This window comes from Heptranchias perlo, chromosome 1 (genome assembly GCF_035084215.1).
Source record: "Heptranchias perlo isolate sHepPer1 chromosome 1, sHepPer1.hap1, whole genome shotgun sequence".
NCBI classification, from domain to species: Eukaryota; Metazoa; Chordata; class Chondrichthyes; order Hexanchiformes; family Hexanchidae; genus Heptranchias; species Heptranchias perlo.
Genome location: NC_090325.1, coordinates 101612411 through 101629807, shown reverse-complemented (window position 1 = coordinate 101629807; position 17397 = coordinate 101612411). Strand labels below are relative to the sequence as shown.

At 45.7% G+C, this 17397-nt stretch overlaps 1 protein-coding gene across 4 annotated transcripts in view; it reads left to right on the top strand.

Moving 5' to 3' along the window:
* The window catches only part of tbc1d19 (TBC1 domain family, member 19), a 132804-nt gene that overhangs the window by 52424 nt on the left and 62983 nt on the right, over window positions 1–17397 (top strand). For all 4 annotated transcript variants that reach the window (XR_010963675.1, XM_067989068.1, XM_067989055.1 and 1 more), the window contains one exon: window positions 5807–5919. Coding sequence is in view for 3 of the 4 variants with exons in the window: in XM_067989068.1 (XP_067845169.1) it covers window positions 5807–5919 (113 nt within the window). In the remaining variant the exon portion in view is untranslated. The remainder of the gene's footprint in view (window positions 1–5806; window positions 5920–17397) is intronic.

The window sequence follows — 17397 nt, the reverse complement described above, 5'->3', positions numbered from 1 at the left end:
TGAGGTACTAAATGAATATTTCACATCGGTCTTTACTAGAGAAGAGGATGCTGCCAATGTAGCAGTAAAGGAGGAGTTAGTAATGATATTGGATAGGATAAAAATAGATAGAGGATGTACTTAAAACATTGGTAGTACTCAAAATAGAAAAGTCACTCAGTCCAGATGGGATACACCCTACGTTACTGAGGGAAGTAAAAGCAGTAATTATGGAGACTCTGGCCACAATATTCCAATCCTCCTCAGATATGAGGGCGGTGCCAGAGGACTGGAGGATTGCAAATGTTACACTCCTGTTCAAAAAAGTGGAGAGTGAACCTGGCAATTAAAGGCCATTCAGCCTAACGTCGGTGGTGAGGAAACTTTTAGAGACAATAATCCAGGTCAAAATTAATTGTCACTTGGAAAAAAAATGGGCTAATAAATGAAAGTTAGTATGGATTTGTTAAAGGAAACTTGAGTTTGACTAACTTGATTGAGTTCTTTGATGAAGTAACAGAGAGGGTTGATGTGTATATTGACTTTCAAAAGGCATTTGATAAAGTACCACATAATAGACTGGGCAAAATTAAAGGGAAAGTGGCAGTGTGGATACAAAATTAGTTAAGAGACAGAAAGCAGAGTAGTGGTGAATGGTTGTTTTTCACACTGGAGGGAAGTATACAGTAGTGTTCCCCAGGAGTCAGTGTTAGAACCATTGCACTTTTTGATATATATTAATGACCTGGACTTGGGTTTAGAAACATAGAAAATAGGAGCAGGAGTTGGCCATTTGGCCCTTCGAGCCTGCTCCGCCATTCAATATGATCATGGCTGATCCTCCATCTCAATACCATATTCCCGCTCTCTCCCCACACCACTTGATGCTTTTTGTGTCTAGAAATCTATCTAGCTCCTTCTTAAATAGATTCACTTGGCCTCCACAGCCTTCTGTGGTAGAGAATTCCACAGGTACACCACCCTCTGAGTGAAGAAATTTCTCCTCATCTCAGTCCTAAATGTCCTACCCCGTATCCTGAGACTGTGACCCCTCGTTCTGGACCCCCCCCCCCCCACAGCCAGGGGAAATATCCTCCCTGCAGCTCCAACAACACTCAAGAAGCTCAACACCATCCAGGACAAAGCAGCCCGCTTGATTGGCACCCCATCCACCACCCTAAACATTCACTCCCTTCACCACCGGCGCACTGTGGCTGCAGTGTGTACCATCCACAGGATGCACTGCAGCAACTCGCTAAGGCTACTTCGACAGCACCTCCCAAACCCGCGACCTCTACCACCTTGAAGGACAAGAGCAGCAGGTACATGGGAACAACACCACCTGCACGTTCCCCTCCAAGTCACACACCATCCCAACTTGGAAATATATCGCCGTTCCTTCATCGTCGCTGGGTCAAAATCCTGGAGCTCCCTTCCTAACAGCACTGTGGGGGAACCTTCACCACACGGACTGCAGCGGTTCAAGAAGGCGGCTCACCACCACCTTCTCAAGGGCAATTAGGGATGGGCAATAAATGCCAGCTTTGCAGCGATGCCCACATCCCATGAACGAATAAAAAAAAAAGTTTGTCTAGCCCTGTTAGAATGTTATAAGTTTCAATAAGATGCCCTCTCAATCTTTAAAACTCGAGTCAATACAGGCTGAGTCGACCCAATCTCTCCTTATATGACAGTCCTGCCATCCCAGGGATCAGTCTGGTGAACCTTCGCTGCACTCCCTCTATGGCAAGTACATCCTTTCTTAGGTAAGGAGACCAAAACTGCACACAATACTCCAGGTGTGGTCTCACCAAGACCCTGTATAACTGCAGTAAGACATCCTTGCTCCTGTACTCAAATCCTCTTGCAATGAAGGCCAACGTACCATTTGCCTTCCTAACTGCTTGCTGCACCTGCATGTTTGCTTTCAGTGACTGGTGTACAAGGACACCCAAGTCCCTTTGTACATCAACATTTCCCAATCTATCACCATTTAAATAATACTCTGCCTTTCTGTTTTTCCTTCCGAAGTGGATAAATTCACATTTATCCACATTATACTGCATCTGCCATGTATTTGCCCACTCACTCAACTTGTCTAAATCGCCTTGAAGCCTCTTTGCATCCTCCTCACAACTCATGATCCCACCTAGTTTTGTGTCGTCAGCAAATTTGGAAATATTACATTTGATTCCCTCATCCAAATCATTGATATATGTTGAGAATAGCTGGGGCCCAAGAACTGATCCCTGCGGTACCCCACTAGTCACTGTCTGCCATCCCAAAAAGACCCATTTATTGCTACTCTCTGTTTCCTGTCTGTTAACCAATTTTCAATCCATGCCAGTATATTACCCCCAATCCCATTTTGCACACTAACCTCTTATGTGGGATTTTATCAAAGACCTTCTGAAAATCCAAATAAACTCTGGAACAGTTCCTACAGATTGGAGGGTGGCAAATGTAACCCCACTATTTAAAAAAGGAGGGAGAGAAAAAACAGAGAATTACAGACCAGTTAGCCTAACATCAGTAGTGGGGAAAATGCTAGAATCTATTATAAAGGATGTGATAACAGAACACTTGGAAGGCATTCATGGGATTGGAGAAAGTCAGCATGGGTTTATGAAAGGGAAATCATGCTTAACAAATCTACTGGGGTTTTTTGAGGAGATAACTAGTAGGATAGGGGCGAACCAGTGGATGTGGTGTGCTTGGATTTTCAGAAGGCTTTTGGTAAGGTCCCACACAAGAGGTTAGTGTGCAAAATTAAAGCACATGGGATTGGGGGGAATATACTGGCATGGATTGAGAATATGTTGACAGACAGGAAACAGAGAATAGGAATAAACAGGTCTTTTTCCAGGTGGCAGGCAGTGACTAATGGGGTATCACAGGGATCAGTGCTTGGGCCCCAGCTATTCACAATATATATCAATGATTTGGATGAGGGAACAGAATGTAACTTTTCCAAGTTTGCAGACGACACAAAGCTGGGGTGGAATGTGAGCTGTGAGGAGGATGCAAAGAGGCTCCAATGTGATTTAGACAAGTTGGGTGAGTGGGCAAGAACATGGCAGATGCAGTACAATGTGGATAAATGTGAAGTTATCCACTTTGGTTGTAAAAACAGAAAGACAGATTATTGTCTGAATGGTGATAGATTGGGAAAAGGGGAGGTGCAATGAGACCTGGGTGTCCTTGTACACCAGTCGTTGAAAGCGAGCATTCAGGTGCAGCAAGCAGTTAGGAAGGTGAATGGTATGTTGGCCTTCATTGCAAGAGGATTTGAGTACAGGAACAGGGATTTCTTACTGCAGTTATACAGGGCCTTGGTGAGACCACATCTGGAGTATTGTGTGCAGTTTTGGTCTCCTTATCTGAGGAAGGATGTCCTTGCCATGGAGGGAGTGCAACAAAGGTTTACCAGATTGATTCCTGGGATGGCAGGACTGACGTATGAGGAGAGATTGGGTCGACTAGGCCTATATTCACTAGAGTTTAGAAGAATGAGAGGTGATCTCATCGAAACATATAAAATTCCACCAGGACTAGACAGACTAGATGCAGGGAGGATGTTCCCGATGGCTGGGGAGTCCAGAACCAGGGTTCACAGTCTCAGGATACGGGGTATGCCATTTATAACTCAGAGGGTGGTGAACCTGTGGAATTCTCTACCACAGAAGGCAGTGGAGGCCAAGTCATTAGATGTATTCAAGAAGGAGATAGATATATTTCTTAATGCCAGAGGGATCAAGGGATATGGGGAAAAAGCGGGAACAGGGTACTGAGTTAGACGATCAGCCATGATCATTTTGAATGGCGGAGCAGGCCCAAAGGGCCGAATGGTGTACTCTTGCTCCTATTTTCTATGTTTCTATGTTTCTACATCCACTGGTTCTCCCTTATCTATTCTACCAGTTACATCCTCAAAAAACTCCAGTAGGTTTGTCAAACATGATTTCCCTTTCATAAATCTGTATTGACTTTGTCTAATCCTGTTGATATTTTCTAAGTGTCCTGTTATCACATCCATTATAATTGACTCTAGCATTTTCCCTTTTACTGATATTAGAACCAGAGATGACATTTGGAAACCTTTTTTTACGCAGTGAGTTGTTATGATCTGGAATGCACTGCCTGAAAGGGTGGTGCAAGCAGATTCAATAGTAACTTTCAAAAGGGAATTGAATAAATACTCTAAGGGAAAAAAATTACAGGGTTGTGGGGATAGAGCAGGGGAATGGGACTGGTTGGATAGCTCTACCAAAGAGGCATGATGGGCCGAATGGCCTTCTGTTCCGATACTATGAATGGCACCTATTGGTGCAGTGCCCTCAGAATATTGCAAATATGCACCATTTTCAATGTATAAAAGATTTAGCCTTTGGGAGAGAGAGACAAGAGAAAACCACCTGACTCGCATCGCATACACTAAAGTATCCAAAGGCAAATGCAACAGGCACTAAACTTGTCCTTTATAATTTTTGATAACTCCTGTATTGTCTATTCACTACTACAATCTACACGTAGCTTGCAATTAACTACTATTTTAATCTTATTAAGATTACGTGCCTCATTTTCTCATTATAAATGAGAAATAGGACAACTAATTGTATCAAATATGTGTACAGTACTATACATGATATTGGTGACTCGTTTATATTTCTGACAGTTGGAATAAAATTAAATACTGCTGCAGGCCAGCATTTGTAATTGCACATAACCCGTATTTTCAGTGTTCGACAAAACCTAGTGATGAAATATTGTAAACCTGTTTGGCAGGTTATAGAAAAATAAAAGTTTTTTGCTCTTGGACTCAATCTATAGTCATTCAAACCAGTGGATTTCATGCAAGAATTAATTCTCTGACACTGGAGAGATGTGGCTGAGCTGTCAATCTGCCACAAGGTCATAACTGCAGCAACATATGAAGGGTTGCTATCCTTGAAGCCTGAGCTTAACATCTATGCGAGAAACATGATACGTGCTGCAATTTCACTTTGACGTTTTGTATCAAAGTCCACACAAAATGCTACTTCACACACCACTCCTCTTGTTTCTGAATGTTATCTCCTGAAACTCCGTCCTTTATAAATACGCAACCAAATTGAATTGCTGAATCATGGTTGCTGGAGTGTGCATTTGTCTGGGAAATATTGACACACATGTTGGAATGCTGCTGTTATTTATCCAAGTCTTTATATGCTCCCTGCAGTCATACGGGGCAAATTTGAGAGGCACCTATCCTTGTTACAGTTCCCTCTGGCTTCACTCTGTATGTGGCCTAACATAATTGGAAAAAAAATAATCTGCATGATGTCGGACATATTAAAGTAACAACATTTTTTGTTTGTATAGAGACCACAAGTAGAATAGAAATGCATTCCACTGATTTCTTTTTTAAAAAATAATTACCTGCAACTCTTAAGAAATTGTTTATAAATTTAAGTTCTTTGCTATGTTTCAAGACCAATTTGGAAATTATTACATAAAACTTATATATATTAGCTTCAAGACTTGCAAAAAGGTGCAAGTGGTTGTCTAAACTAATTCATGAATTAAAAAAATATACAGTGTAAATGTTTACAGATACTATTTGAAAGGTAATGCATATGGAAAAACCAGTACATATTCTATTCTAACCACATAGTGAGTATAGAAGTTGTGTTTCAAGCAAATGTAGTTATAGCCAGCCTTGTTCCAGTTCCTTTTTTAAAAATTTCCTTTACATCTTATTTCATTAGAAAATATTGCAACAGCCTAGATGTGGCTTTTGACGTTCATTCAGTTTGTCATGCTAAACTTATCTTTTGTTTGCCTGTAGTTTTGTCTGAACAAGACAGTGCTGCAGCTCAGCAGTACATTCGACAGGGTTGTCCAACAGGACTGCGTGCGGATATGTGGGCTCTCATTCTGAATATCGACAATCAACTAGAGGTAACGGACCACTAATTATGCTTTTGTGAATCCAGGTAAAATGGTTGATAATTCATACTGACAGATAAGCTCCATTTGCACTTAAATTTTTGTCCCAGCATGAATTTGGGATTTGCATGACATTGCTAGGTACCACTGCATTTTAACATGAGGCATTTCAGGGTTAAATACTTATTTCATCTGGGGGATGCACTTTGAAGAACTTGCTGGAAAATTTTGCAGTTGTGTTGACATTTTGTAAAATCTTAATTTCGATTGTTACAGCATAGAAACAGAGCCTTCATCCATCAGGTGTTTTTCTCCACTTTAACCACTTACTCTAATTCCACTCTCCTGTTTGCTCCCCATACCTTTTAATGTTCCTCTTTTTCAAACAACTAACTAGTTCCCTTTTAAAAGAATTTATGGACTCTGCTTCAGCAGGGGTTTGTGGCAGAAAATTCCACATTCTAAACACTCTGTGAAGACATTTTTCTAACCTTCCCTTAAATTCTTCCTGTGATGGATCTTAAATTTGAGCCTTTTTGTCATTGACCAGTGGAAACAACCTTTCACTATTTACCTTATAAATCGTCATAATCTTGAAGATCTCTCAGATTAACCTGTAACTTCCTACGGTCTAGTTTGAAAAAAAAAATGTAACTTCAAAATTCCCTTCATAACTTTAATCGCTTATCCCTGGGAATGTCCTAGTGTATCTACACTATACCTTTTCCATTGCTTTTATATTCTTCATGTAATGGGATGCCCAAAATGGCATACAATACTCCAACTGCAGCTTAGCACAGGTCTTGTATGAGTTCAACATTACTGTCTTACTTTTGTATCCTGTGCCTCTATTTAAAAAAACCAAGGATTACATTTGCCTTTTTTAATGGTCTGTTCACTTCTACTTCGACCATTCTTGACCTGTGTCTATGCACACCAAGGTCCCTCTATTCCATTACTCATTTAAAATTTAACCATTTAAAAAGTACTTCCTTTCCCTATTCTTTCTTGATGTGGAGATGCCGGTGATGGACTGGGGTTGACAATTGTAAACAATTTTACAACACCAAGTTATAGTCCAGCAATTTTATTTTAAATTCACAAGCTTTCGGAGGCTTCCTCCTTCGTCAGGTGAACGATGTGCAAAATGAAATCCTCGAAATGAAATCGCATTTATAATTCACAGAACAATGCTTGTTGAGTACAGACAGTTTTTTCAACTGCCCGTTGCCAAGGCAATCAGTGTGCAGACAGACAGGTGTTACCTGCCAGGTCTCAGAATATACAAATCACCAAAAAAAAACAACAAACAAAAAAAAAACAGAGATAGAGAGGTAGAAACATAGAAAAGACAGCAACTGACCCGTTATATTAAAAACAGATAACATTTGTTCGCTGGTGGGGTAACGTGTAGCGTGACATGAACCCAAGATCCCGGTTGAGGCCGTCCTCATGGGTGCGGAACTTGGCTATCAATTTCTGCTCGACGATTTTGCGTTGTCGTGTGTCTCGAAGGCCGCCTTGGAGTACGCTTACCCGAAGGTCGGTGGATGAATGTCCATGACTGCTGAAGTGTTCCCCGACTGGGAGAGAACCCTCCTGTTTGGCGATTGTTGCGCGGTGTCCGTTCATCCGTTGTCGCAGCGTCTGCATGGTCTCGCCAATGTACCATGCTCTGGGGCATCCTTTCCTGCAACGTATGAGGTAGGCAACGTTGGCCGAGTCACAGGAGTATGAACCATGCACATGCAGACGCTGCGACAACGGATGAACGGACACCGCGCGACAATCGCCAAACAGGAGGGTTCCCTCCCAGTCGGGGAACACTTCAGCAGTCATGGACATTCATCCACCGACCTTCGGGTAAGCGTACTCCAAGGCGGCCTTCGAGACACACGACAACGCAAAATCGTCGAGCAGAAATTGATAGCCAAGTTCCGCACCCATGAGGACGGCCTCAACCGGGATCTTGGGTTCATGTCACGCTACACGTTACCCCACCAGCGAACAAATGTTATCTGTTTTTAATATAACGGGTCAGTTGCTGTCTTTTCTATGTTTCTACCTCTCTATCTCTGTTTTTGTTTGTTGTTTTTTTTTGGTGATTTGTATATTCTGAGACCTGGCAGGTAACACCTGTCTGTCTGCACACTGATTGCCTTGGCAACGGGCAGTTGAAAAAACTGTCTGTACTCACCAAGCATTGTTCTGTGAATTATAAATGCGATTTCATTTCGAGGATTTCATTTTGCACATCGTTCACCTGACGAAGGAGGAAGCCTCCGAAAGCTTGTGAATTTAAAATAAAATTGCTGGACTATAACTTGGTGTTGTAAAATTGTTTACTATTCTTTCTTCACATTTTCCTGCAATGAACTACTTCTGTCACCTATTTGTCTGTCCTACCAATCGATCCATGTCCTCCTTCAGTCTTTCATAATCTTCATCACAGTTTGCCACACAACCTCCAATTTGGTGTCATTAACAAATTTCGAGATTTTCTCTTAAATCCAGATCGTATACTAGCAGATCTCCTGTGGCATTGCTCATGTCGAGTTGGAGGTTTTATAAAAACAGGGGTGTCATGCCAAGCAGTGATACCAGGGACACATTATTAGCATTGGAGGTGACCCTGAGTTCCAAAGGCTCTGACAAGGGAGCTCAGAGTTAAGCAGTACTAAGATAGGTTCTAAGGGTCTAGCAGTACTTGGAGAGTACTGGTGGTGGGCAAGTTATTGGAATCAATTCTGAGGGACAGGATAAACAGTCACTTAGAAAGGCACGGATTAATCAAGGATAGTCAGCATGGTTTTTTTAAGGGACGGTCATGTCTGACTAACTTGATTGAATTTTTTGAGGAGGTAACAAGGAGGGTCAATGAGGGTAGTGCAGTTGAAGTAGTCTATATGGATTTTAGAAAGGCTTTTGACAAGGTCCCACATGGCAGTCTGGTCAAAAAAGTACAAGCCCGTGGGATCCAAGGCAAAGTGTCAAATTGGATCCAAAATTGGCTCAGTGGCAGGGAGCAAAGGGTAATGGTCGACGGGTGTTTTTGTTACTGGAAGGCTGTTTCCAGTGGGTTCCGCTGGGCTCAGTAGTAGGTCCCTTACTTTTTGTGGTATATATTAATGATTTGGACTTAAATGTAGGGGGCAGGATTAAGAAGTTTGCAGATGATACAAAAATTGGCCGTGTGGCTGATAGTGAGGAGGAAAGCTGTAGATTGCAGGAAGATATCAATGGACGGGTCAGGTGGGCAGAAAAGTGGCAAATGGATTTCAGTCCGGAGAAGTGTGAGGTAATGCATTTGGGGAGGGCAAACAACAAGGGAATACACAATAAATGGGAGGATACTGAGAGGTGTAGCGGAACAGAGGGATCGTGGAGTGCATGTCCACAGATCCCTGAAGTTAGCAGGACAGGTAGATAAGGTGATTAAGAAGGCATACGGGATACTTTCCTTTATTAGCCGAGGCATAGAATATAAGAGTAGGGAGGTTATACTAGAACTGTATAAAACACTAGTTAAGCCACAGCTTGAGTGCTGTGTAAAGTTCTGGTCACCACATTACGGAAAGATGTAATTGCACTAGAGAGAGTACAGAGAAGATTTACAAGGATGTTGCCAGGGCTGGAGAATTTTAGCTATGAGGAAAGATTGGATAGGCTGGGGTTGTATTCCTTGGAACAGAGGAGGCTGAGGGGTGATTTAATTGAGGTGTACAAAATTATGAGGGGCCCAGATAGAGTGGATAGGAAGGATCTATTTCCCTTAGCAGAGAATTGTAAACAATTTTACAACACCAAGTTATAGTCCAGCAATTTTATTTTAAATTCACAAGCTTTCGGAGGCTTCCTCCTTCCTCAGGTGAATGTTGTGGAAATGAAATCCTCGAAATGAAATCGCATTTATAAATCACAGAACAATGCTTGGTGATTACAGACAGTAGAGATAGAGAGGTAGAAACATAGAAAAGACAGCAACTGACCCGTTATATTAAAAACAGATAACATTTGTTCGCTGGTGGGGTAACGTGTAGCGTGACATGAACCCAAAATCCCGGTTGAGGCCGTCCTCATGGGTGCGGAACTTGGCTATCAATTTCTGCTTGATGATTTTGCGTTGTCGTGTGTCTCGAAGGCCACCTTGGAGTACACTTACCTGAAGGTCGGTGGCTGAATGTCCTTGACTGCTGAAGTGTTCCCCGACTGGGAGGGAACCCTCCTGTCTGGCGATTGTTGCGCGGTGTCCGTTCATCCGTTGTCGCAGCGTCTGCATGGTCTCGCCAATGTACCATGCTCTGGGGCATCCTTTCCTGCAACATATGAGGTAGACAACGTTGGCCGAGTCACAGGAGTATGAACCATGCACCTGGTGGGTAGTGTCCTCTCGTGTGATGGTGTTATCTGTGTCGATGATCTGGCATGTCTTGCAGAGGTTACCGTGGCAGGGATGTGTGGTGTCGTGGACGCTGTTCTCCTGAAAGCTAGGTAATTTGCTGCGAGCGATTGTCTGTTTGAGGTTGGGTGGCTGTTTAAAGGCGAGTAGTGGAGGTGTGGGGATGCCCATAGCGAGGTGTTCGTCGTCATTGATGACATGTTGAAGGCTGCGGAGAACATGGCGTAGTTTCTCCGCTCCGGGGAAGTACTGGACGACAAAGGGTACTCTGTTGGTTGCGTCCCGTGTTAGTCTCCTGAGGAGGTCTATGCGATTTTTCGCTGTGGCCCGTCGGAACTGTCGATCGATGAGTCGAGCGTCATATCCCGTTCTTACTAGGGCGTCTTTCAGCGTCTGTAGGTGTCCATCGCATTCCTCCTCGTCTGAGCAGACCCTGTGTATTCGCAGGGCCTGTCCATAGGGGATGGCCTCTTTGACGTGGTTAGGGTGGAAGCTGGAAAAGTGGAGCATCGTGAGGTTGTCCGTGGGCTTGCGGTAGAGTGAGGTGCTGAGGTGCCCGTCTTTGATGGAGATTCGTGTGTCCAAGAAAGAAACTGATTCTGAGGAGTAGTCCATGGTGAGCTTGATGGTGGGATGGAACTTGTTGATGTTATCGTGTAGTCTCTTTAGTGATTCCTCGCCGTGGGTCCATAGAAAGAAAATGTCGTCGATGTATCTGGTGTATAGTGTTGGTTGGAGGTCCTGTGCAGTGAAGAAGTCCTGCTCGAACTTGTGCATGAAAATGTTGGCGTATTGGGGTGCGTATTTGGTCCCCATGGCTGTTCCGTGTGTTTTGGTAAAGAACTGGTTATTGAAGGTGAAGACATTGTGATCCAGGATGAAGCGGATGAGTTGTAGGATGGCGTCTGGAGATTGGCTGTTGTTGGTGTTGAGTATTGATGCTGTCGCAGCGATGCCGTCATCGTGGGGGATACTGGTGTAGAGTGCCGAGACGTCCATCGTGGTGAGAAGTGTTCCTGGTTCAACTGGTCCGTGGGTACTGAGTTTTTGTAGGAAGTCTGTAGTGTCGCGACAGAAGCTGGGGGTTCCCTGTACGATGGGTTTCAGGATGCCCTCGATGTATCCAGAGAGGTTCTCACACAGGGTTCCGTTGCCTGATACGATAGGACGTCTGGGTGTGTTGGCTTTGTGTATCTTTGGGAGGCAGTAGAAGTCTCCCACGCAGGGAGTACGTGGGATGAGAGTGCGTAGGATGTTTTGAAGGTCTGGATCGAAGGTCTGGATCGAAGGTCTGGATCGAAGGTCTGGATCGAAGGTCTGGATCGAAGGTCTGGATCGAAGGTCTGGATCGAAGGTCTGGATCGAAGGTCTTGATCAGTTTGTTGAGCTGGTGGGTGTGTTCTTTGGTCGGATCTGCGGGTAACCGTCTGTAGTGTTCCTGGTTGTCCAGTTGTCGGTATGCTTCTTTGCAATAGTCCGTTCTGTTCTGTATGACGATGGCTCCTCCTTTGTCCGCTGGTTTGATGACGATGTTGCGGTTGGTCTTGAGAGCGTTGATGGCGTTGCGTTGTGCTCGGGTGACATTCTGGACTGTCTTCTGAGTGCGGCTGATGAATCTGGCATTGACGCATTTCCTGACAGCTTGAGCATACATGTCCCAGCTGAGGGCAGCGACCCTCTGGAGGAGTCCTGTAATCACCAAGCTGTCTGTAATCACCAAGCATTGTTCTGTGATTTATAAATGCGATTTCATTTCGAGGATTTCATTTCCACAACATTCACCTGAGGAAGGAGGAAGCCTCCGAAAGCTTGTGAATTTAAAATAAAATTGCTGGACTATAACTTGGTGTTGTAAAATTGTTTACAATTGTCAACCCCAGTCCATCACCGGCATCTCCACACCTTAGCAGAGAGGTCAATAACCTGGGGGCAAAAATTTAAAGTGATTGGTAGAAAGATTAGAAGAGAGCTGAGGAAATTTTTTTTTACCCAGAGGGTAGTAAGGGTCTGGAACTCACTGCCTTAAAGGATGGTAGAGGCAGAAACCCTCATCACATTTAAAAAGTACCTGTATATGCACCTGAAGTGCCATAACCTACAAGGCTACGGACCAAGTGCTGGAAAGTGGGATTAGTCTGGGTGGCTCATTTTCAGCCGGCGCGGACACGATGGGCCGAATGGCCTCCTTCTGTGCTGTAAATTTTCTGTGATTCTATGAGAGAGGTCCCAAGGTCAGGGAGCACCAGAAAAGGGTCCCAAGACTCTAGGGATACTGGAACGGAAATTAATTGAAACACAAGTGTAGGTCCTGGGATTTAGAGTCACTGGGAGAGCGGTTCTGGCAGCATTTGGAAGGGTGGTTTCAGTGCTTGGCTGATTTGGGGCTGTCAGGGGATCAGGTGCACCAGAAACACTCCAGAAATTTGTGAGCACTGATAATGGATGAAGGTCACAAGAATGGTGAGTGGGGGAAGTCTAGGGAAGAGGTCCTGGGATCCTGCAGGACTGGGGAGAGGGTTTTGAAGCATTGAAGGGGGCCAGAGTTTAGAATTATTGGGGGTTGTTGTGAACTGGCAGTGTGTGGGTGAGGGCGGGGGGGGCGGAAGGGACCAGCAACCTTGTGGGGAAGGAGGGCTGAGGACAATGGGACCCAAAATGCCATCGGCTCATTTCAAACCCTCTAACCCATACTCCCCACCAGGTTCATCGCCTATCCGCTTCCTCCCTCAACCTGTCCACAGCTCTTTTTGTGCCCTCAAATCCCCCCACCCACTGCCTTCCTCATTGTCAACAGCTTTCTGCCTTTAATATTCCTGCTTTAAAGCATTTAAGGATAAAATTTCTGCTTCTTAAAATGAATGGATGGATAATCATGGGGTTATGGGGAGCGGGCAGGAAATTGGACATGAAGCTGAGTTCGGATCGGTCAAGGCCCTGTGGGTGGCGGAGCGGGCCCAGGGGCTGAGTGGCCGGGTCCTGCTCCTACTTGTTGTGTTCTTTAGATTTGAAGTTAGGATCAGATCAGCCATGATCTTATTGAATGGCAGAGCAGGCTCGAGGGGCCGATTGGCCTACTCCTGCTCCTATTTCTTATCATGGGCTGAGTGTGCACATTTTCTCGATGTGAGTCCTCAGTGTCTGCCAGGAGCGGAGATGTAGAAAATTTACCCTTCAGTGCACTAATCAGTGAGTTTGTCAACTTATACCGTCCTTAATAAAGATACATTTCTACAAGCAAACAGAAGCTATCTCAGAAAATACTCAAAAGTTTATCATTTACGCATGTTTCTCACTCTATATATAAAATAAAACTGTCGGACTATAACCTGGTGTTGTAAGATTCCTTACATTTATATATAAAAAAGATGGGGGTTAAATTGGATAACCCCCGAACAGGCACTGGGATCGCGATACGCGATTAACCCGCGCCTGTTCATTGTGATGCAGGCAGCATGTAACATTCGTGCTGCCTGCTGTTTTAAATGATTGCTGCATTCAGCCAGTGCTACCTACGCTGTTGATTGGGTGCACGCATCAGTGCTGGTCCCAATATCGTGAGTGGCTAGCACTACTTAAAGGTAACTTGCATCTCTTAAAGAGGAGGTGCACTGTGGCTGCAAGTTGTTTGAAAAGTGATTCCTGGGCTGTGATACTTTGAAAAATGGCTGCGCTTGCGAGAGAGCGTGCACCAAGGTTCTCTGATGATGCACTAGAAGCCTTTGTGCAAGAGGTGGATAGAAGGAGGGGCATCCTGTATCCACAGGAGGGCAAGAGGCCCTCCACACATATGCTGAAGAGGCAGTGGGAGGAAGTAGCAGAGGAGGTAAATGCCAGGAACATAGCACCAAGAACATGGCATATCCTACCAACTGCACCACTAGCCTCATCCACTGCTCAATGCATAACACCCAATCACCCACCTACCAACAATCTCTTCCAATCAGTACTCAACCATTTAAAACAGATGCTTCACCCTCACACATACCACTGTTGCGAGCCTCACAACTCACACATCACACACACTGGCATCTATTCAACCATGACAGCTACATCACCCAAACATCATGCAGGACACTCACTGACACACTTCCCTTTTTCTTGCAGGAGAAGGTGGCGCACAACAGTAGGCAGCAAGAAAGAATAGGAGGAGGACAAGCGTGCCTACATGTCTTAACTCCCATGGAGGACACAGTGCTGGCCATCATTGGAAAGGCTATCGCTGAGGCCGTGGCCACTGGTGGTGCTGGAGGGGTCGATGATGAGGGTCTCTGCATACCTAATCCTCCTTCTCGCTTCCCACTTCTCCCTCATCGCACAATCTTTGCTGACTAACGTGCTGCAGATGGTGTAAGCACGCACGTCTTACTTTCTCCTCTCCCCTCACCACAACTGAACCCATGTCCCTTTGTCATTTTAGATGCCCAAGAACTGGATTTGCTCAGTTAGAAGAGGCAGAGGAAGAAGACAGTGATGATGAAGACACACCGTCACTCGATCTTACACTCACAGCCACCAGCTCAGAGACTGACAATGCATGTATTTTAGAGGCTAGGATAGAGGAGAGATCTGCACATGTGCGCAGGAGCCATGGCGGGGGAAAGGATACTGCAAGTGCCAACTTGCTGGAGGGCGAGATTGCACCCTAGCTCTGCTGCAGAGGAGTCAAATGATGACTTTGATGGGCTAGGCTACAGAAGAAGCCTGATGGGCGTACACAACCAAACGCTTGGTGCACTAGAAAGCCTGCTAGAAACCCTACGCACAATGTCAAGGAGCATGGAGGAGTCGAATTCCAACTTGGCACAGGGCTTTGCGCTGAGCTTGGAGCCCATTCTTTCCCACGTGGAACGGGTGGTCACTTCCATCAGCACACCTGTGGAACCCACCATGATATAGTGTCTGATGACCAATGTAACAGCTTCCATTGCAGCACAACCATCTGCCATCAAAGGTCTGACTGTTGGATTTGAGCTCTGACTGTTGCCTTGGAAGCTCAGACCGCTGCTAAGGTGGCTCTGGGTACCACATTTGAAAGGGGCTTCCAGGGCATCACAGCAGTTCAGCAATCTGTTCTCCAATCACCAGGATTGCTGAGGCGCCGCCCCGGGAGAGTGGCAGTGGCGACATGGAAGACGAACCTGCTGTCCTCTCTCAGGATAACAGCTCTCACTCCGCCAATGCCCTAGCTGTTGTCTGTCAGCCAGCCAACCCAGACTGCTGCAGCCCAGGATGAGATGGTGCAGTCTGAAGTCAGACTCTCTCGGCCCAGAGCTGCTCGAGGTCGTCCTCCAAGGCCATCTGCAGTCTTCTCAATTGAAGGTCAGCAGCCTTCCACCACCCATGGCCATGAAATTACCGATTGTCGTAAAAACCCATCTGGTTCACTAATGTCCTTTAGGGAAGGAAACCTGCCGTCCTTACCCGGTCTGGCCTACATGTGACTCCAGACCCACAGCAATGTGGTTGATTCTAAATTGCCCTCTGAAATGGCCTAGCAAGCCACTCAGTTGTACAATCTAGCTTTAAAAAAAAGTCATAATAAGAATAAAACTGGACGGACCACCCGGCATCGGACCACTAGGCACCGGACACGACAAAGGCAAACCAAGCCCAGTCGACCCTGCAAAGTCCTCCTCACTATCATCTGGGGACTTGTGCCAAAATTGGGAGAGCTGTCCCACAGACTAGTCAAGCAACAGCCTGACATAGCCATACTCACAGAATCATACCTTTCAGCCAACATCCCAGACTCTTCCATCACCATCCCTGGGTATGTCCTGTCCCACCGGCAGAGGTGGCGGTACAGTGATATACAGTCAGCGGGGAGTGGCCCTGGGAATCCTCAACATTGACACTGGACCCCATGAAATCTCATGGCATCAGGACAAACATGGGCAAGGAAACCTCCTGCTGATTACCAACGACCGCCCTCCCTCAGCTGATGAATCAGTCCTCCTCCATGTTCAACACCACTTGGAGGAAATACTGAGGGTAGCAAGGGCACGGAATGTACTCTGGGTGGGGGACTTCAATGTCCATCACCAAGAGTGGCTCGGTAGCACCACTACTGACCGAGCTGGCTGAGTCCTGAAGGACATAGCTGCCAGACTGGGCCTGCGGCAGGTGGTGAGAGAACCAACATGAGGGAAAAACTTACTTGAACTCGTCCTTACCAATCTACCTGTCACAAATGCATCTGTCCATGACAGTATTGGTAGGAGTGACCACCGCACAGTCCTCGTGGAGACGAAGTCCCGTCTTCGCACTGAGGACACCATCCAATGTGTTGTGTGGCACCATCACCGTGCTAAATGGGATAGATTCAGAATAGATCGAGCAGCTCAAAACTGGGCATCCATGAGGCGCTGTGGGCCATCAGCAGCAGCAGAATTGTATTCCAGCACAATCTGGAACCTCATGGCCCGGCATATTCCTCACTCTACCATTACCAACAAGCCAAGGTATCAACCCTGGTTCAATGAGGAGTGTAGAAGAGCATGCCAGGAGCAGCACCAGGCATACCTAAAAATGAGGTGCCAACCTGGTGCTACAACACAGGACTACATGCATGCTAAACAGCGGAAGCAACATGCTATGGACAGATTCCACAACCAACGGATCAGATCAAAGCTCTGCAGTCCTGCCACATCCAGTCGTGAATGGTGGTGGACAATTAAACAACTAACGGGAGGAGGAGGCTCTGCAAACATCCCCATTCTCAATGATGGCGGACTCCAGCACGTGAGTGCAAAAGACAAGGCTGAAGCGTTTGCAACCATCTTCAGCCAGAAGTGCCGAGTGGATAATCCATCTCAGCCTCCTCCCGATATCCCCAACATCACGGAAGCCAGTCTTCAGCCAATTCGATTCACTCCACGTGATATCAAGAAACAGCTGAGTGCACTGGATACAGCAAAGGCTATGGGCCCCGACAACATCCCGGCAGGGGGAAAACTCTCCAGTGGCTGGAGTCATACCTAGCACAAAGGAAGATGGTCGTGGTTGTTGGAGGACAATCATCTCAGCCCCAGGACATTGCTGCAGGAGTTCCTCAGGGCAGTGTCCTAGGCCCAACCATCTTCAGCTGCTTC